The sequence below is a fragment of the Strix aluco genome, chromosome 5 (genome assembly GCF_031877795.1).
Source record: "Strix aluco isolate bStrAlu1 chromosome 5, bStrAlu1.hap1, whole genome shotgun sequence".
In the NCBI taxonomy this organism is placed as follows: domain Eukaryota; kingdom Metazoa; phylum Chordata; class Aves; order Strigiformes; family Strigidae; genus Strix; species Strix aluco.
Window position 1 is genome coordinate 47,350,030 of NC_133935.1, and position 22,605 is coordinate 47,372,634.

At 37.0% G+C, this 22,605-nt stretch overlaps 1 protein-coding gene across 1 annotated transcript in view; it reads right to left on the reverse strand.

Moving 5' to 3' along the window:
- Nucleotides 1–22,605, reverse strand: part of TRHDE (thyrotropin releasing hormone degrading enzyme) — a 225,056-nt gene that overhangs the window by 10,586 nt on the left and 191,865 nt on the right. Inside the window, exons 13-17 of the mRNA XM_074827229.1 lie at nt 21,717–21,864; nt 19,391–19,488; nt 18,806–18,913; nt 4,790–4,957; nt 4,110–4,250 (exon numbers count right to left, since the gene is read on the reverse strand). Of these exons, the coding sequence (XP_074683330.1) occupies nt 4,110–4,250; nt 4,790–4,957; nt 18,806–18,913; nt 19,391–19,488; nt 21,717–21,864 (663 nt within the window). The remainder of the gene's footprint in view (nt 1–4,109; nt 4,251–4,789; nt 4,958–18,805; nt 18,914–19,390; nt 19,489–21,716; nt 21,865–22,605) is intronic.

Consider the following 22,605-nt stretch of genomic DNA (forward strand, 5'->3'; position numbering starts at 1 on the left):
TTTCAAAGTATCTAGCATGAAGAATATAATTCTATTGGAAACCATAATCAAGTCTTTTGTTCAAGTTAGATGTCATTCAGCTAGCACAAGGCACTTGACAAATAGTTATCCTTATCTTTATCTGCACATACATCCAAAGAAATATCTAGCTAATCTGAACATGACTGTTTTTAAGATAGGGAATCCAGCTCTCCTATCACACATGTGTAAGTAATACCAATAGACTTCACTACAATTAAGTTTATCTGGGGGAACAATTCAGTTCATACCCCACTTTTACACACTGATTTAGAGAAGGAATTCTAAATTCAAAGTGAAATGAACTAGCACAATCACAATCACAGCTTTCTGTTCTGCTTGTATTAATCCTAAATGAATTACCCTCAAAACCTTAGGTACTGTAAGCCACAGTCCCTTCAAAACGGAAGAAAGAAAAAGAAAGGGAGAGGGAGAGGGATAGCCCCAGGCAGAGGGATAGAAAGAGGGAGAGGGAAGAGAACTGAGTTTTCTTTGAGAAGATTCTGCTTTAGGGAAGGTGTACACTGTGTTGTTTGCTACCTTGAGCTTGTATGAGGGGAAATACAGTTATAGGTATCAAAAATCCTACTCCCTGACCACTAATAACTGAATTATTCATGGATATTTCATCAAGTACATCTCTTTTTCCAAAACTTCAGTCACACTGACATATACAGATGTCCAGAGGCAAACACCTCCTATGGGAAGTATAGATTTCATGGTCCTTTAAGCACATTTAGGCTTTCTAACAAAGCCCTTTATTATTACAGTCTCTGCTTAGCCTCATAATTGACTGCTTGGAAAATTGGAAGTTCTTCTTGATGGGGTCTTTTGACAAGGTTACCAATCCACTTTACAGAAGTGACCTCATAAAAACAGCTGCAGGGATTTTATTTTTCTTGCAGTCTGTACTATAGTCACCGTGCAAACAAGAAGTAGCAGAATTCCTTCCACTGAAAATGATACTTTCATGAATACCTGTGCTGATTATTGCCTGTTACGCATACTTGGTGAAAAGTCAGACACTAAGAGTAATTTCTAAATTTTGCTCTGCTGGCAAAAATTCTAGGAAAGCCACCTCTCAAAATAGTATTTTCCAGGTGTGACACAAGAATAAATAGAAAAAGTGTTTGGTATTACAAGTATCAGTCTTCCCACCCTTCACAGGGAAGACAGCACCAGGGCAGAACCAGGACCTTCCATGCCTGACCTCCCTGGAAACATCCTGGAGTCATGGGCTCTCCACCTGCTCCTTTATTTCTGGGGATGTGATCCTCCAGTGCCACACATTTATACAGGCTTTGCACCCATGCAAACTCAGCTTGAAAGGCAGCATAGTCCACTTACTTTGGACAGATTTAAATGGCTTCCCACATATTGTCAAATTCCCAAATGGTGACAAATGATTCAGCACTTGAGAATGAAAGAATTCCTATAGGCAGCTGTTGGATTAAATTTTCACGCACAGACACACACGTGCACACATGATGAAAATGATTTAGGAGCCAAGGTAGTGCATGCTCAGGTAACAGGAATTCAAGCACAGTATTTTCAATTCTCTTTTTCAGAATTTTAGCAGTCTTAGTCCCACAGATTTCTTACAAAAGACTTGTTAGGCACTTCAATTTCTATGTCACCTTTGTAAATGGGATATGAGTGATTTTGAAGACTTTACATATTATCAGTATCTTCTTGACAATGCAAACACAGGTATACTGTAAAAATATAAAGGGATTACAATATTTTGTTGTCATTCTAACTCTTTGTCATGCTGTGTTTTAAAGTTAGAATATTGTTATAGCATAATTTAATCACTCTCAGTTATTTCATATTACTATCTCAAACATCAACACCTTTTATAATAAATTCAATGGAAAATACCACTGAGATATCACCTTATTAAATTAATGTTTTGTATAAGGTATTTTAATTTTTAGTAAAATTAAATAATAAATTATAATTGTAGAAAAAAGATGCCTTGGGACAGAGTGTACTTAAACTATAATTCTACAATAAAGCTTGTATTTTAAAAATGTACTAGTGTGCAAGCTTAAATCAGAAGCCCAGTTTTGCATTTTATCATGTCACTGTTTCACCGATCATTAAGAGGCAAGGTGTTAGACTAATTCCACTCTCTCAAAGTCTCTCTTAAAAGATTTTAATCTATAATTACAAAACAGAGTTCTTTTCAACATACATCATATATGTACAGCTTTCATGAACTATTTTATTCCACTGCATTGAATCTTTTGGCAATTGACAGAAACTCAACTGGACATCCCTTTTAGAAAAATGCAACTGCTACAATCCTTTTGATGGCTCTGACTTGTGTTTGGCGAATGTAGGTAACAAAGTCAGTGTTGGACAGAGAGACAGACTCTCTGTTATTTTCTCATTAAAAAAGGACAAAACCCAGGTTTTTGATGAGGCCTTGCTGATTGTTAGGAACTCAGATTACAGTGATACATTCCAAGCAAGTGAGATAAATAAAATTCAAATTTTAGGTGAAGTAAAGCTATTTAAAATTAAAACACACAAAAAATTTGGCATGTGGCATAGTTTTCTAAATCTTGCCCATTTGTCTACACTGCTTAGTCTTGTCCATGTCTAAAATCACAGGTGTTAGCTAGATTGTCAGATAAACGTACTTGCTACATATTTGTAACTTCTGCATATGTGTTTGTAACAATACAGATTTTGACAGATTTATGCCTAGATTCTGTATAAATCCCTGGAGGAACCTGAAAAATTATTTGCTATGCAGAGCATAACTAACCGCACTGGGTTGCATAAAAGTAATGGGTCTGCCATCCACTTTCTGTGTAAAAGTCCAGTCCCTGAAATAATCATACCAGAAGCAGGGGATTCTTAACTTTTAAATTCTTCAGCACTCTTAAATCTTTTTGGATATTGCTTTTGAAAAGTATGCTCCTGCAATATAAACTTCCAAACCGAATTCCAGCTCAAACCTATTTTCCCAGCTGAACTTCTAAAATATCACTATACTATAAAGTATTATCCAAAACAGCATGAACAACTTTTTGAATCTTTAGGAAAGTTGCAGTATCTGAATTTCCTTGACTCTTCTTCTGATGCTGTGAAACATATAGTAAGTTTGTACCTGTATTCATCAGGCACTAGGATCTAGTTGCTTAAATATAGCATCTTAAAAAAAACATTTCAAATATTCCTTGGTACACTAGATGGCTCCTCACAAGTCCAGAATGAAACAGATCTCCAATACTTTTCTGCCAACACCATGAGAGTGGCCTCGTGTGCAGTGTCCGAAGTTCTTGGACACCTGCCTTTAAGAACTTGAACTTCTCCAAGTTGTGGCCCCTTCTAATCTGTCAGTACCAGATGAGCTGCTGTGAAATCTTTCAGACCCTCAGGCTGTCCCTAAAGAACTAAAGAAATTTCTCAGTCATTGAATTAATATCAAAATCTTTATCAAAAAGGATTTTAAAATGTTGACTGTGCTTCTGAGTAGGAGCATGTAGCACTTGTTCAAAGAGAAAGAGAAGCAGATATAAGGAGCAACCTTGTCTCTTCCTGTTCATCTATTTTTAACTCAAAATGTTGCTCCTCTATTACTTGAAACTCACCTGAAACACAGAGTGGAAGGAAAGGGGATGACACTATATTAACATCCTTTTGAAAATGGAAATGTTTCAAAAAGGGTTTGGTGTTTTTTCCCACAGTTGAAATAATGTTCTTCAAAAGATTTTTTTTCTGTCAGACTTAAAATCAGCAAAATTCCTTTGGGAACCGCTGTTTTTTTATCTAGGTAAAAGTAGAACTGCAGCACTTGACATATAGATAGAATTCATTATCATAAGTGCAGACACAATACAGTAATATATATACAGATGATTGCTAAGAGATAAATGTTTCTATGCATGTGTGTGATAATCCACGAATAAATGCATTTATGACTCATATGTATGTATTTCATATTTAGAGACATCTCTATGGATTAAAAGAGAATGGACTAGATTCAGGAACTTACATGAATGCACACATAGACAATACTTAAAACAAATTACATCAAAATAAGAAAATTAAAATAAATTTAGGCTTTTTATCTTTACCTAGCATTTAGTATTTTCCATTTTTCTCTGAAAAACTTCCAAGCAAGATCCCTTCCATGTGGATTTCGAGCTACATGGATTATCACATCAATTGCATCTTGATCCAGGACAACTTCTGAGTTGAGAGACAAATTCAAAAGCCTAGTGGGAGAAGCAAGGAAAAAAAATCCTATTTAGTTTCACCAACACATAGTCTAACAATAGCACATCAGAAAACTCTCAGAAAAAAAATAATCACTGCCAAATGGTTTGTTTAAGTCACCAAGTGAATTCAGTGGTTTACTTCTATGATTCCAAAGACCAGGCACATTTATGAATCAGAAAAATTTTGATGTTAAAGGATTTCAGGAAAGGCTGAGTGGAACCTTACATGTGTATTTTTATGAAATCAGTAAGATCAGACTGGTCAATATATTTGAATAAAGGATATGCTAACAAAAAAATAGCATTATTTATTATAGGATTTCAAACATTTCCAATGAACACAGGAAAACTTGGAAGTGAAAAGACATAATATGTGTCAATTTTCATATGCATTAATGCAAAAACATAAAACAGTTTAACAGACAGTAAGCTTGGGCTTGAAAAGCAAAGTTCTTTCATTTAGACCAAAGCTCAAGTGATACTCCATAAATGTTGAAGTGATTATTGGTAATATTCAGATATAGATATTTTGGTACCTGTTCAGCAAGTTTCTGTCATCACTGCAAGTTAAGGCTTCTAATAATATTTTCTTCTCAGACACTGCTGTGGTAGAATGAAATTTCATCCAAATGAACTCCCATACATCTTCATCCATCAGTGAAACTCCTGTACAGTAGACAATGTCTCTCACATTGAGTGGGATTCTACAAAAGAAATCAGTAATAGCACTGTGGTAAATAAGTAGCCTCTTGATATTGGAAACAAAGAAAGAACATCACTACCTTTAAGAGACTCCAAAATTAAAGTGGAGCAGTAACTTTTTTTTTTTAAACTACATATGCATCTCTTTACTGCCACCAAAATCTTCCAATTTTCCAGGCCATCCTAATGGATTTTCTAACGGGTAACACATGTTTGCCGTTCTTTTCATAAAGCTATCACACTGTCAGGAGACTATAAATTATGGTCATACAGTTCATCAACACATAATGTGCCACATAACCTGCAGGACAGGTAACATAAGCTCTCCAAATTAGCATGGGATCTTATCACTCTGTTGCTGGGCACTAAGCCAAATCTCCTCTTCTTGTCCTTAGTACTGAGGTTTTAGAATAGGAGCTGATCAGCCAGAAACTCATCCTTGCTTGTGCTGTAATGTGCTCCATCTTCATATAGCAACATACAAGTAAGGAAGGATGTGCTGAGACAATGGTACTTAAAAATGGTGTTTTCAGGAGAGAAGAAAATAGACAGATCTGTTAATTTTTACAGCATTTTAATACCAGTGCAAAACCAGCTATGCCATAGGATGGTTGTGAACTCTGATTACTGCTCAAGTAGTACAAACTCAGACTACGGTTAAATGAAAGCTTCTTGAGGCCAAATTCAGACGTAGTATAGGATGTGCATATGTACCATTTTGTTCTAAAAAGATCTCAGCCAGGCTTTTAATTTCCTATCCTGTTTATGCTTCCTATACAAGCACAGAAGCTGAAACATTTGTGAGCTAAAGGGTATTCCTGCAGATAAAGCTAGACACTTCTCAGAGGAATAAGTTTCTGATTTGCAGAAAAGAATGCCCTCTTTTTGTTGCTAAAAATTATACCAAAACACAGTTCTCCAGGCTGAAACACATCTGGAACGTCATATGTAAGACCTCTGTAGAGAATCTAGAAGTACATACAGCTGCTGTCAGTGACTGGGCAGTAATATAGTGGGACAAAGAATGAAATTACCTCTGTAAAATCTGATATCAAATCTTACACAACACAGAAAAAAAGGTTACATCAACACTTATTATAAGACTTTCACCAAAGATTTACACCATAGACTGGGCTATCCCAGTCAAGAACAAAGAGGTTCTTTTACGCCCATCTGTTCATTCTCCAGAAAAAAACTTTCTTCCACTGAAATTTTCTATTATTGGGCTCTGTAATGAGTGCTTTTGTTAAAAAACTTCAGCTGATCTCTTTGGTCATGTCTGAGTCCCTGGAACATGAAACCAGTATGGCTTTTCAGCATTTCAAAATTTTGATTCCTCTTCAGTACTTCATAAGGAAGTAGGCAAAGTAAGAAACCATATGTTGATGACTGTGAAGGGTTACAAACTGTTGTTGCCCCTACGGGGTTAGCTGGTTCCAACAACTATTCTCAAGATGGTTTCTTGAGAAAAAGAACAAAGGAGTATGTAGCTAAATTAAGGCAAAACTGGGGAAAAAAAGTGCACTCTTGCTACTGGTGGAAGAACTTTGGGGAATTTATGCTTACTGCTTTTTTGTTACGCTTTTTCTGAGTAGTAAAAAAGTCCTGAGGTTGAGGCTTTGTTCATGTTCTCTGGCTAGTGTAGTCATGTGCTCAGAGGGTGTATCTGCAGGTTTAGATGCAGACTGTCACATGAATTTTGCTTCTGCTGAGCCGCCATGGCTCAGAACAGTGCTGCTTCATGGAGATTTTTTAGCAGAGTCCCATGCTAACAGAACCACAAAGGGTTGACTATTGCTGAGGTATTTTGTAGACAAACCCAGACATTTATTCAGGAGTGAACTCTCCAAAGCAAAACTGAAAGGGTAGGCAAGAAAAATGTAGTCCTTTTTAAAGCTGCTAGGAATATGAAACTTTTAACTGTGCATAGCACGCACCAGCAATATTGCCTTCTAAAGCAAAATCAGAGGTGTAATGTCTCATCTTTGCCATGAACTGCTTTGATCTAGCCTGAGTAGATTGGTACTAGAGTGCAGATCCTGGCATGGTTCAAGATCTTACTGTTTCTTGTCCTCCCACCACCAAATTGCTGTGTGAGAACATGCCCATCCAGAGCCAAGCCAGGCAGTCAGCATTGCTATGGTTATGACCACATAGCTCAAGCAGTTTCTACAGGTCCCCAACACACAGATGGGGCCTCCAAAAAATGCAGGTTCCACAGTTCCTCCCCCTTAATGCTTCCTATTACCTTCTTAGATTTTTCTCTAAATGTTCAGATGACCTAAAATTCTTGACACTGAAAAAAGTTAGTAATTCTCCCTAGATTTATCCAGGATCAGGATGTTTTGGCTTATGCATTGTCGATGCAACTGCTTCTGTGATCCCTACAGAACTGCTACACCAAGACCAAGGAAACCAGAAAATCCTTAAAGCTAACCAGATCCATTAAACGAAATTGTATTTAAACATACATAGCAATAAAGAAAAAAAGTTATCACTCTCTCCAGGCTTTCCATACTACTGAGTTTTGATTCTCAAAAACTGAGTTAACATTAGTAAAATGTGAGTTTGGTTGACATTTACAGAAATATCCATGTGTGCTAGGTGCTGAATTTCCATTTCACTGTAATGTAATTTGTACTTCTTAGTTGGAAGTGTATCATTAAGCCCTTGTTGCGATATTTCAAACATTAATGGATATCAACATTTTATTTTTCCCCCATTTAACCTTTCTTTCAAAAAGTGCATGCAAAGGAAACTGCATATAATTGAGTCTATTACAGAAAATTAAGATTACTTATTTAAACACAAGAAATCAAGACATACTAAAATTAATGGAGCAGATATTTAGGTGCCTCCTTTATGTTGGCTTATATTAACTCAGAATGAGGCTTAAAATTTTCTAAATAACTGCAAGGCTCTCAAAACTTCAGGTCAGCAATTACAGTAACATAAATATGCAGCCAAATGCACATACACTGCACAGAACATGAAAGTAGTATTATTGTCTTGATTTTCTGATGTACTAGGTTATTTGTCCTTAAAGCACAACTTCCTTACCAGCTTATGTCTTTTTTTGCTATTAATTTTAGAATTAATAAACTGACAGCAGCCATAAGAACATATACTAAACCAAAAGGACTAAGGGATGCTAACCTGGTCATGGGACCAAACAACCCGTTGTCCCAAATCTGTTTTATCACATGATATCTGAATACGAAGAACAGCTGAACCCAGTCAAGCCTTATTTCAATGAAGAAAGGACTTTATGTATTGACACACAAATACTAAATCATTTTTTTAGAAGCACACATAGTTCTTTCTGAGCTTTGTCAGCAGAAATATTATCTTTGGTTTACTGCAAGAGATGTGACTCAGCCAACAGATACTCTAAGGAACTGTAAGGCACCTGGGAAAGGTAATTCTTTTTGGGCTGACTGCTCCATTAATTCAGGTAGAAACTGTGTGCTGGAAGGACTGTCATTCTATGTTTGGCTAGTACAGTCAGCAGCAGAGGTACCTAGAAGTGGATGTCTAACCCCAAAAAGGTCAGCATTCCTCACTTGTGAAGTTTACATTTTGGAATTTTACAGTAAAACATGTCAGTTCAATGGGCTTTCCCAGCTACTCCATCTTCTATGTTCTAAATGCCAACATTAGCAATTTTAGCAGCAGTGCAGTCAGTAACCACAGGATCATTTGCATGCTCTGGGAAGGAAGGAAGACTTAAGACAAGTGATGGCACTGATCCCATGCCCATATCTAGATATCACCATGCTTCTTGCAAAGAAAACTCTATTGCCACCAAATCGGTAATAGCATATTTGCAGTGTAGCGGATCTACTCAATATTATCCAACCAATTACTCCAGGGAAGGTTTTAGGTCTCTATCTATAAGCTAAGTCATTAGGACAACGTGAAAAAAATCAGCCCCTACAAACCAAAACATCAGAACAAATACTGATTTTAAAAGGCTCAGCTTCAGAAACTACAAAACTCATGGCTATGAAAAGCTACAAATTACTCCTGTGAGAGGCTTGTAATCAAGACTGTAGACAGGGGGGTTCTTCTTGTGAAAATGAAAATTGTTTATGAAAATGTGAATATCCCCAAAGTTATTTCTATATTGCCTCAACAGAGACTCCTCTAATTGAATTTTCTCCATTTGTGGAGATTTTTGCTTTCTCTCTCCTCTAGTCATTATGGGCCTGTATTTCATCATTATCTAAACATGTGAAATCTCCCCAGTCTACAGATTTTTTAATTTTATAGCTTCATGGAAAATGTTGTTCTAAAATTGCAGTTCCAAGGCACCAGATCAGCATGTTGAATGTTTGCCCCCTGTATTAACTGAATCAAGTGGATAAAATTACCATTGTTTCAGTTCAGCTTAGGTAGTAACACTGCAGAACATATCCCCATGTTACATTAAACCTCATCTGGGCCTTCAAGGCTGCTCTCATTTTTAAAGAGCTAATATGATTGATGGATACTTCAGAAGAATAAAGATAAAGATTAACTTTTGAAAGCATCACTTTAAACGGCTTTTATTTGAATACTGATCCAATTTATTTAACTTTATTTTTCTTGCTTAAGAGATATGATGGTGAGAATGAAATATGTAGCTAGCACAGCTCATGCTTAAAAATTAAACACTTTGGGAGAAAAGTTAAAAATTAAACAGTTAGAAAAAAATTAATTAAAATCGTGCTATGCCTTTACAGGGATTTTTTTTCAAGAGTGAATAATAAAGCTCTACAATGAGCTAAGAATAATCTTCTAAGTTATAATTAATTGGTACATACTTGCTCCTATTTAAAGTATGTTCTAACAATTGGAGATACACTTATAAAATTGGATCATAATTATTTATCTTCTGGGCAAATTGTGTTCTAATTTTTTAAAATGTAATTGCACACAGTTTAGACCATTCTTTGATTAAGTGACAAATTTCAATACCATTTAGGGTACTATTTGGCAAAGAAAATTAATCAGAAACATTATTCTTTATTTTTGCAGCTATTTAACATTTAACTTAAGCCTATTTTTCTTGATGACTATATTTATAGACTTGTTTAATAGGTTACAAGGCTCAGATAAGAAATAACAACGAAGTATTGGTACTTTGTTGGGAGATCTGTAATACAGATTCTATTGTAAGGAACAGCACCACAAGTAGTTTATTTTTTAAGACGGCAGTTCCAAAGCTTATACTCCCATTCTCTATTACAAAGTCCAGGAGCCATGCTGCTGGCACCACTGTGCACACAGTGGAGGGAAGGATCCTCCGCCATAGCACATGCCCAGTCTGAAGAGAAAGGACAGAACTTCCCCTTGAAAATTGAGGCACAGAGCTGTGATGGGCTTGACATTCAGGTGCCTGTCACGCACTAAATTCAGGGCATATTAAGCAAGGATACGGCTACTCAGGGTGTCTGTGGCAAAGCTATGCACAGATGCTAGGTCTCCTCAGTCCCAGTCCTGTGCTTCTGAGCTTCAGGTATCGTGTGGGTCTGACTGAGGCAGGCAGAGAATACATCATCCCTCAAGTGATGGTTACTGCTATTGCTCCTTTCCCTTCCTATGCCAGATATCCCATAACTGAACACACAACTAGCACACTCAAGCTCCGCAACACTGATTTTAATGACTGAGTGGTGAGTTAAGCACTTCTTTGTGAGACTAATCTCTGAGTAGATATGCCTTGTTTTGTCCTTTCTGGACAATTTTTGCAATTAAAATATGGTCCTTTCTGTTCAATTGCTTTGCAAAGCTGTGGAGAGATCATTCCTGAATGAGAAAATTGGAGACAAATCTAACTTTTAAAGATTTAAAATTAACTACTGCTAATCCATAATCGCTACATATAGGGTCATTTTATTGTGATCACGTACAGAAGTAAGAAGGTAAAACTGCTACCTGAACCAGCTGCCCCATAAAGCCCAGTTTTGTCTTTCACAAGACGAAATCCTCTCTCTTTTCAGACATACTCCCCAGATGATCTTTCAGAGCACTAACTCCTTGATTAACTCGTGCGCTCAACAGTGTTTTCGTCCTCCTTAAACAGTTTTATTGACTTGAGTGCAAGATTCTACTCAAATGTTGTAAAAACCTATTAATTAGTTAAATCACTTCAGCAACATTGGCTGACACTAGCTGGCAAAGCTCCAGTAACAGTTCAAAATGCATGAATAGCTATGCCTGAATTTTTTCAGTAATTAAAACTTCTAGGGGTTGAGAACACAGAAAGGATCTATTTTATTGTTTTACATGTATCAGACATTCATGTGTGAAAAAAAATAAAATAACTCTCATTTTTTTATGTTTGTCGCTAATGATTCCCAAAAATAGCTGGTGGGCATCAAACCTGAGAAAAAAGCTAGTGTCTCTTCCAAGCAACTAACAAAAATAATTAACCTTTTGGCCACGTTCCCACAAATAGTGATGCAGATGGTTAAACTTAAGTATATTTATAAGTTGATGCAAGACCGTAGCACTAGTGTGTCCATGTGAAACAAAGCAACAGAATTACGTATCTCAAGTCATTAGAGAGAAATAAGGGAGGAGGAAAAAGAAAGAAAAAATACTTTGTTACGAAATTTGATTTTCTATTACCTAAGCCAGACTTCATTGAAATTATCTCAATTATTGACTGTTAAATTGTTATTTACCACTCCCTCTGATCTATGGATAGTTTCATTTATAGTCATTCATTCATTATAGACATGTTACAGTCTCCTGATAGTCTCCTGTACACTCTTGCAGTACAATTTGTTTCTCTGGTGACATTTCCATTCAGTAGTTAAAGGTCCATCCAAGTAAGTACACTGCCAATTTAGACAGGTAGATGGGCATGAATCCATTGTTCTTTGCTGAGGAAATACAAATTCTGCACCAACCAGTATGGAGATCTAATACTCTCAAATTAGGCTTGTTAGTTATTACTGTCTTTGTTCAAATTACGTGATGGAAGTCATCTTACTTCATTACTTCCACCTTTCTTAACACTGACAAAGAATTAATTAGTGTTCCTAAAAGTCACAGCAATATGACAAGTCTTTGAAATGGTAAACAGAAGTCACTGGAAAAGCCCATATCTACACTATTACATTTTAAAAGATTAACTGGGTACTAGGATGCAATCATCCAAGATCCTGATTTAATTTTTTAGTAACCAGAAGTGGTTCACCTGTAGTGCAAAATGACACACAGATGTGTTCTGTCTTGAAATCCAGAGACTCAACTGGAAAATTCATAGCATATTCTCTTTTCCGAGATCTCTGCTCTACCTCAGTGCCCCAAGACTTCTCAGAACAACCTGGACGATCAGAGACCAGAACAGATACAAAATATCTGGATTTGCATTCAGGATTGTCCACCAGTCTCTACTTCTTCTCATTCATGAAGACAGACAAATGCAAACTTCATTAACCCATGGGCCACAGAATGGATACTGACTTCAGTCTAATTCAGCGCAGCAGACTGCACTCCACTGCAAATACCATCTATTCATCTAAGCATTGCTTTCCTTAAAAACAAAAAATCAACAAAAAGAAAACTCACGCCTTCCTATCTCTTGTGCTAGAAAGTGTAGACTGAATGTACACTCAGAATTGCAAAAAAAGAAGAAAAACATATTAGAAAGAAGGTAAGTATTGAACATTAACTCTGCTTATCAAGTAGCATAGTGAGTTTAGCTCTGTTGATCAAAGATTAGCAGATTATTATCAACCATAAAGTCAGCATAACACATGCAAGGACAAGAGACACCAAATTTGCAGACATCAGAATGCAACCCTCACTTTATACAACTTTGATGTGGTAGAGTATTGGATTTTCTCATTTGGGGGGGGGGTGGGGGTGGGGATTGATGATATCTGCAAGGCAGTTTTCCAAGTAAACAAAACTGATCAGAGTGCTTGTGACAGAAGAATAATAGTAAAATTAGTAAAAACTGCATTAAACCTAAAATCACCCCAAAGTGATATGAAGCCCAGATCAATCAAATGCATTTACTGTAAGTTTTCTAGGGGTATCAAGACAATTAATTAAGGTGCTTTGTTTCCATTGAAAAGACAGCAACCAATAAATAGCAATGGTTACATTTCTAAAGAAGAAAAAACATAAGAGCAAACTGAAGTGGCTATGACTAGCTAGGGGCACTCCAACAGGTCCAGTAAAATCTTAAAGAAACATAGCAACATAATTGTGTCTGATGCTATCCTATCATCTCCCACTGCTCACTGCTACATATTAGCAAAAGAATAACATCACCACAGCTCTACTAACAGAACCAGAACACAAGCACTCCTTTTTCTGCTGAAGGCAAAATCAGCTGTCTCAGTTCAAAGCAGCTCTCTCATATACTCATGTTCACACTATCCTGTCTAACTTTGCCTCAAGCAAGCGTGCATCCACAGTCCACTCTGCCAGCAGAAATATGTATGTGGAAACCTGTAGCTGATGGATGGTAACAGTAGCTGGAAGAAAATCACGTCTGCACCCACAGAGAGGTTTGCAAAAACATGCTTGTGTCTATGTATAAGTCGGGCTTTGAGCCATCATAGTGTATATTCACATGTTACCCATTGTTATGATATATCCTGTCAGGAGTTTAGATTGCAGCTCTCCACACATTCTTTCCTGAACCTCAGAAATACACGTTCACTCAGTCTATCCAATGCAGAAAGTCTGAAAATGCTAATCCTCTTAGAAACATGTTTTTCTTTCAGAAGAGATATGCAGTGAAGGTTAAAGGGGTTAACAAGGCTGATTCTCAAGCTCAGGCAGGCATTGTATGGTAATTTTGTTAATTTTTTAGGCTGAACCACAATGCTGTTATATCTAAGGAGTGTGAATAATGTATTTCTTCACACATGAAAGAGCTTCACAGGGATGAGCTCAGTTAAATGAAGGTAGAAGCAAACATCTTAATTTTCAGCTAACAGTAGCTTCTCTTGTACAGCATTCTGCTGTTGACTGAATCCCAGTAACCTTAGCTTCTCAAACTACAGAGGGAAATTTCAATGTGCTTATATGTTTTCTACTAGGTTTATATTCCATGTATTCAACATGGAAGTTTCAAGGGTTTCCATTGCTCCAATACAGGAATAGCATATATCCCAATTTAACAGAGTGAAAATGTTTGCCTTCATATCAACTGTCAAGTCAGTAGTCAATGCAGACTTTCAAGCAAAATGTGCTGGAGCCATCAGCTGTTTACAAAGAGCAAAATTACTTAAATTCATTGATTAAAAAAACTGTAAGACATACCTTGAAGTCTAATCCTAGATTTTCAGTTGAAAAAAATAATCACTTCTTTTTAACAACTGCAAGGATTAAAATATGATATTGATTCCTAGACCAGTGCAACCAGATGTCTCCTTATAGCCTCTTCTACATGTGATGTTATGTGTTTGGCTTGCCTCTTGTAGAGCCAAACTTCTTTTTTAGAGTTATGTTCCTTGTTTTAGCATCATGTTTTGCCCTGCAAAAGTAGTAGTGAGCAATACCACCTAAAGCCCTTTGCATACTATGTAATCCTGGTATTTCAGGTACTCAAGCCTCCCTTCCTCAGATGAATGCTCTCATCTTTAGGCTGGAGAGCTGTATTATTTCTCTTGCTAATGAAGTAAATCCCAGTGGCTGAGCTTCAACGAGAGGCGTAAAGTGTGTTGCGGTGTCTTAATACTGTCCCAAACACCTCGCAGATAGGTCATCAGGGTGGTCTTCTGCATGTGGCAGATGCAGGGCTGAGGTACTAAACTGAAGCTCTACCACAATCTCAGAACTACTGTTTAAAAGGGTGTTGAGAAGCAGCTTCTCTGCCAGCTCTATTTGAAAAGAAAAGGAGCAGACCTTTTCCTGCTTTAGCGACACTTCTGAAAGGCACCTTTTGCAAGGACCCCTAACTCTATGATCGCCATTTACATATATTCATTTGATACAGGTATCTTTCTACCTGTAGTGCTGGACCCTAAGAGGGCCTACTCTCCCTTCACAGTCTGATGTTCTTCACTCAGCACAGTGGCTGCCAACAACTTCATTTAGAGGTTGCCAGATCTCCTTGTAGGAAGTGTAAGAGTCTGATTCTGCCCTGTGAGCCAGGCATCTAAAAATGAAGCACTGCAACACCTTAGAAATTCAAGCCTTCAGCTTCTTCAAGCTTCTCAGCTGACTTCCACTTTCATGCATACTTAATGTTGCAGATCACATGTATGAGGTTTTTTTACTAATTCCGTAAGAAAATCTGCAGTGCTACAGCTGGAAATCTAATGTTTTTTTTCAAATAGTGCAGAAACACAAAGAGGACCTCTGGCTTTGTGCTATGAATGACCATTATTTTCCTTAGTGAACAGTGGCAAATTATGTGCACAGTAAAGAACATGTAATTACAAAGTACAAACAGTAACTGATTATTATGATTATTTCAATCCCCTACAGTGAAGAGTAGATGGTAATTAATTTCTGGACCTACCAGACTAAATATAATTACTAAAAACTACAGCAACTGTAGGCATATGCTGGTAAAACAGTTAGATATTACTGTATTTGTTTATTACCCAACACCTTATCCATAATTAAATGCCATAAGTGAAACAGAAAAAACATTTCAAAAGAACTTCTAAAAAGCCATAGATTAAAAACGTGGTTAAAAATTATGAATTTTAGCATTTCTACAGTGTTATTAATTGCACGTTCTCTGTTACGCGTATTTGAATTTTAACTGCAGTCACTGCCAGGGAATCAAAAACCTCCTTTACATGATTTACTGCGTGTGCATTTATGTGGTATTTTAATACCACATATTAATTTAATACTACCCTAATTTTGTATTGATTAGAATCTTGGGACACAAGCCTAATTCCATAGTCTCATTTTGGGGTCTACTGCTCTAAGAATTTGTTCCTTCCAACATGTGCTGCTTGTGAATTAGCCTATTGTATGAAACATCTCATCTTCCAGAATAAGGTTTTTGGGAGGGGATGGGTGGAAAGGTTGCAAATTAGCCTTTATTTTTCCTCTCATAGTCAAACTCAAATTATACCTGTACATAAAATATCTCTGAGCTCTCTGGAACTCTATCTTCATGCTCTGACTATGCAAACCCACCAAGACCAGACTTTCTGCAATGCATCAGTCAATGTCTTTGTTCTGTTTCAGAAGAGGGAAGGGCATCTACAAGAACTTTTAGAGTAGTTTTCAGCAGATAGAACTTTCCTCATTGCTGGTAAGTGGAATAGGCAAGGATACATATGGTTTCTATACCTGTCACCAGCTTTCCTCACCAGAAGCTGTCAGAGAAGGTTGGAGAAAGATGACCAGCATGAGTTTTCCCTTCTTTGTGAGGAAACAAGCTCTGAGGGGTTCCTACAGATACTGAGGTGGCTGTTTGCAGCAAATTCACAAACAGTTGTTAAGGGCATCAAACCGAGCAAAACAAGCAATTGATGAGAAAGTATAAAATGGCACCTGTTGGATGTGCTCTCTGCATGTATCTTGTACTTATCTGCTTGCCCTTTGCACTTGAGCTAACTATTGTCTCTGAAGTGCTAAAGAGGCAGAATCATGACTCAAACACCATTTAATTAAATTCTGATTGTAGAATCACCATCATTTTCTTGGTGGAAAAGCAGGGAAAACAGCCCCTGCTTTATTATCAGGTTTCAGTCTGAGTTGATTTAAACTGAGCAAAGGCGATATGGGGTACCCCTGATGCAGTAGGGATCTGAACATTCCTGAGAGAACACTGACAGACCCCTACAAATGTTGTTACTGTGAAACACAAGCTGATTTTATGTCCACAGAGCCGCTTTTACTAGTAGCCTTTGCAATGTCATTTCAGCATAAATAGATAGGAAATGAGTCTGCTCATATGTTAGTTACATTCAGTATGTAAGTGCTCTGAGATAGCAACTGGTAAATTCTAGGGTGGGGAATTGAACAAATCCTATAATCATAAGAAATAAAAACACATCTCTGTGTCTTTGCAAGTTGTACCCCTATTTATCAGCTGACTGTCAATGTGTATTCTGTAATTACATTATTTTTTGCAGCTGTTCTTCAAAACTGCAGTTTCTTTGGAGAAATGCACTACTTTAACTTAGTAACTATTCTCTACCTCTGCCCTGCTGTGATGCTTTTATCATAATACTTGTCATCTGCTGGCAACCACAATCTTGTGCTCCCAAGAATGGCCCCATAGAAAGGCTAAGATGAATCTTCAGATGGCTCCTTAAATTTATTCCTTTCCTCTCTTGCTATTGTTAGCAAAGCATTAAGCTTCTTTTTTTTTCCTGATGCCTCCTTCTTCAATCCTGCTGGAAAGGATGAAGACACAGGGTAGGAGAAAGCTTTGCATGGTGACAGCTTTTTAACACTGAATCATCTACTGCTGTGCATGCTAATAGATGGTGCTAGGTTTGATTAACTAATTTTGCAAATTATTATCTAAGTAAATTACTTTTGAAGATTTTTTCCAATGATTCTTTCTCTTTAATCTCCTCTTTGAATAGTTTCATAGTGATTGTTGCTGCTGACGATAAGAATTCATATAAAACCCTGGGGTATATATTTCTTAGTAAATATATCTGGTATCATCTTACACAAGAAAACCCTCCCCCTCACACACATCTTATTCAAAGGTAGATAGTCATAGTTTCAAAATATTTTTTTTTCAGAAGTTTCAAAGTCATAGAGGAATGCAATTTCCATTAATGCTCAGTTATGACTGGTTTTAAAAGACACTCAGGTACATATGTAACCGGGTATGCCTGTAAAGGATTTTGAAAGATTACAGACACATCTTAATTGAAAACAAATACCTGATTGGCCCAAGACGTCTTTGAAAAATCCTACATGCCTATATGTCTATAGAGATCTGATCTTTTTGCAGAGCTAATACAAGACTAGGACTAAAAATGTAAGACTTTTTCTCTTCTCTTTTTCTTTGTTACTTGAAAGTAAAATATTTTCCTTTAAACCAAAATATCATGTGATGTACTTATGCAAATACTTCTACACCCACATTCCACATAATCAGAAAATCCATCATTAAGCCACGGTCTTAACCTATACTCTGTACTTATCTCATTGTCCACAGATCACTACATACTTAAATATTTGTATTTTCAGTAATTTAACATTTCTTAGATGCTTGCCTTTAAAAGATAAACTTCATACACCATCCATGGCCTGTGTTGCCTTGCCTCAGCTGAATAAACCTGTGCCTGGACAGCCTAACTTACATATCTGCTGTCAAACCACTACAGTGCTGTTAATGCTCAACACATCAGCTATCATATTATCCTCTCTCTGAAACCTTACATGAGCTTTTCCATGTATTCCTGAATCACATTAATTTCCAAGTCCTCACCCTTACTTCATAACGTTTCCCTCAAATACATTGTTTCATCTCCTTTCTTACTTCTCAGTCCTTCTGCCTCTAACCTCTCTCACTTCTTTAATCACCTAACATCTTCTGCTCTCTTGCCCTGACACGGGCATCGTATTTGTCTGCCAATGCAGTGTTCACTCATCTTTCTTCCTTTAAACCCCTCCTTAAAACCCATCTTCTCTTGTTCTAGCATATAATTATCTAACAGCAATTTATCAGGAGTGGGCAGCGGCTATATGGGTGTCCCCTCCACCCACTCATACATGCAAAGTCATATAATTCATTCTGAAGCCCCACAGACATTTTTAAATAACAGCCAGAGACCTCTGCTTCCTTACATACCACTCTGCAGAATGGGACACTGTGGATGGGGGCAGGCAGGAGAGGAAGAGCATGCCAGCTGCATTGCCTCTGAGTAGGAGAAATGGGAAATACACATTTCAGTTTCACTTACCGGTTTCTATTGCTAGAAATCCAATCCGAGATTAACGTTGCAGCCTGCTGGTGACAGTGTTTGTTACCAAAGCTGCAGGCCAACATGATGACTTCCCGACGCAATTCTCTGTCCAAATTAAAGAAAGCAGTAAGGCTGCATTATTGAATATGTTTGAATGTTTACAAAAACCTATTTCTTATAACAGTGGCAGCAACTGGTAGTTGGGCAACATATAATCCAGCTATTCAAATCTCAGTGTCAATTTAATGCCTACAGCTGCTGCAACAACTAAAGAAAGGTCATGGACCAAAACCAGCTCCCATTTACACTTATGTGCTCTTCCTGACCTCTGCAGTCACATGAGTCCAAGTTCTTAAATATCCAGTGCAGTCAAATATTAAATTAAGGTTTAGGAAATCATGTTCTCCAAACTCAGGAAAGGGGAATTAATCTCTTGCTGCTTTCCCTCTAACTCAGGAAGGAAAAACAGGACCACAGAGCTAGGAAAGTATGACATGCTGAAGATGACACCAAATTTTAGATAGTACATTATTACAACTATATCCCACAAACAAATAATAAAAAAAAGAAGCATAACAGTACTCATGTTGGTATGATGCTTGAACAAATGATTTGTTTAAATTATTCGTTGGCCATCCAAGCTTGAGATACATTGATGCAACTTGTCTTAAAATATACTCCTGAGGAGGAAAAAAAAATATATTTAATGTTAACACTTATTCTTTATTTGCAATTGAAGTACCACTGACTATTGAGGTTTGGTCTCTCTTTTTACCCTCAAATAATGTCCAACTTTTCAAAGATTTTGATTTTCATTCAGCAAAGTGACATGTCCACTTATAATACTTCACTGCTATAGTGAGAAGCTGTAGAACAGCTATTTGATTAGATGCCTAGTATAAGACAATTTATTGTTATAAACCCCATCAATTTAAAAAGTTTCTTACATGCTATTTTGAACTCAGAATACACAGATAAAAGGTTGCAAGAGCGTCTACAGCTTAATTTCTGCTCTATGGCCCATCTTGACTACAATGTGCATGTTCAGTTTTAAAAGAATATTGGTTTAATATCCATAGCCATAGAAAAATTGTTATGCAAGTACAGTCAAATAATTGACCTCAGAATAAAGAACAATGTGGCTGCAAGTAAGTGTAAATTTGTACATTTAATGACACTGTGCTTTAAGTTTAGTTTCCTGGTGTGCTTAAAGAACAAAACAAGTCCAAGATCTACTTTAGTTACTTTTTACACAGGAGATGTATTTACATATTCTGACCAATTCTGAAGAAAACCATCGCATTCTGAAGAATGTCATCGCATTCAGCGTAATCTTTTGCCAGTGGAACTCACCAATTTGAAAGAGAACTGAGATATAAAGAATTGCATAGGAGAGCATCTATTTTATTACTGTGGATGCACAGGCATGTATATATGATGTCAACCTAAAAGGAGATTCACAGTGCAGCTTTCTCTAGCAGATACGTTATTCTGTGACTAAAAAGACTTTTTATTTCCTCTGCTATCACCTCTGCTTTCAAAACTCTCAACAGTAATCATAAAACACAACCCCAGCCATGAATTTTACTGGTTTTATTTATTAAAACTATGTCTTCTTTACACAGCCATGTTTAGAAGTGCAATGGCAGACTTATAAGAATTTTTCTGTGCAGTTAACAGACTAAACATGTAAATTATTTCAATATCATTTTAAATTATGGCTCTGGTTTGCATGTAGGCCTACACTGTAGGTTCATAAAGAATTTCAATCTGTCTTTATTAATCTGTAGTATATGTTCTAAAAAAATAATTTTCCATGTCAGCAGGCATTTCTGTGTATGTGTGGGTGTGTATATATATGTATGTACTTCTACATATATATATACATACAGCCACCTCTAGCTTCCTACTCTCTGAGCATGTGTGTCTGTGGACACACACAAGCAACTATACGTTTAAGAAGAAAAAAACACCTTTTATCATTTCAGGCTTTAGAGAGTTCCTTCATTTGAAGGCTTTACAAAATTACATAAAATTACAGTATGTTGGCCACTGAAAATATGTAGACTACATAAAATTCATAGTGAATAAAAAAACCCAAGAGTTTCTAATTGTCACTGGCTGCAATCAAATCCTGTGTACTTCATAAAACATGCTTCAGCATAGCTATGATTTTTTTTTATTCCAGGTAAAATGTTAAAATCTTTGTCATGTCTATCTTAATTATCTACTTCTAGCTGTTACTGCTGTCCCTTCGGACCCAATTATGAATGGGTTTTTGATTCAATGGTGATCTAATCCTTGTTAATTAAGGTAACTGCATTGAATTCACCATGGCTTTTTGGATGAAATAATGACTACAAATCTTTACTTCAGCTGCGTGTGTCCTGTTCAGTTGTGCCTGTATTTGGTGTCCTTGCTGAGCTTAGGCATCAATCTAAATATCGCTGTGGGGCTCCTCAAAAGAGAAAATCTGGAATAGATTACTTCAGCTCTTTAAGTGAAATACTTTATTTGTCATAATATTTTATAGGAGCGATAATTACCTTTCCTTCTACTAATCATATATGCCTCAAACAACAGTTATCACTGTTCAAATGCAAATGAACCAAAGCTTGACAACTGCTATGCTTAAATAAAGAAGAATTAGGAAAAAAGCTAATATCCCTAGGTCATTTACAGTAGCTAACTGGGGAAAAGTTCAACTCTTGGCAGTGAAAGGAGAGAGAGTGAGAGGAAGGAAGGAGGAAGGGAGGGAAGGGAGGGAAGGGAGGGAAGGCAGGAAAGGCAGGAAAGGCAGGAAAGGCAGGAAAGGGAGGAAAGGGAGGAAAGGGAGGAAAGGGAGGAAAGGGAGGAAAGGGAGGAAAGGAAGAGGGCCGGGGAAGGGGGAGAAGACTGTCTATCTTACATTGAAGATGTTGTAGTTTTCTGTGCGGTCCAGCAATTTATCTAGAGGATAAAGAGCTCGGCTGGCAGCGTGCCAAGGCAGAAAATCCTTCTCCTCTGAAAGGTATCTGATAATCTCCAAAGGAATATTCTGAGGTAAATAACCAGCTCTGCACAATAAAAGAAGTTAATATTAAATTGGTTTTGCAGAAGATACATGATGAGGCAAAAATTACTTCTTCTTTTCCAAACGAAATTAAAAGGCAGAAAAACATAATAAACTCATTTCACTATAATGACATTAAAGTCAACCTTACAAAAAACAGCAACTCACAGTCTCTCCCCACACATGTGCAAGCATACTTACTGGATGAAGGAAGGCACGAGCACACATGAAAGAAAACTAGACAAGCTATCCCGACTTTATACAGATTCCTATAAAAGACATGAAGAATGAAGTAACTGACTTTAAGTAAAGATAAAAGGAAGGTGCTGCTTTGCTGATTTTTAAGATAGAAAGCTATCTGCATAAAATCAACAACCCAAGGCATTTTGCTTCAGAGAACATTTCTACTGGCCAGGGGCAATTGGGAAGAACTAGTGGTGAAGAAGGATCTTTAGTTTCAGTTATCCTCGCCACTCTTTTCTCTCTCCTTTAGAGCTGTCTTGTCTTCTATCCACCCTAAGCCACTTTGGAGTGACTTAGTTTATTAAACTGAAGTGGCACCCAGTGACATCACTTTGGATAAGAATGTTCCAGCACTTTCCACATAAACAATGTTTTCTTCAGGTGTTTATAAATCAATCAGCTAGAATTTTGTCCCATTCTTTTACAGTCCTAAAAGACCTGTCCCTGCAAGGGAAAGAGTTTAGGGGAATTTCAGGAAGACTTTTTAAATTAATAGCTTTAC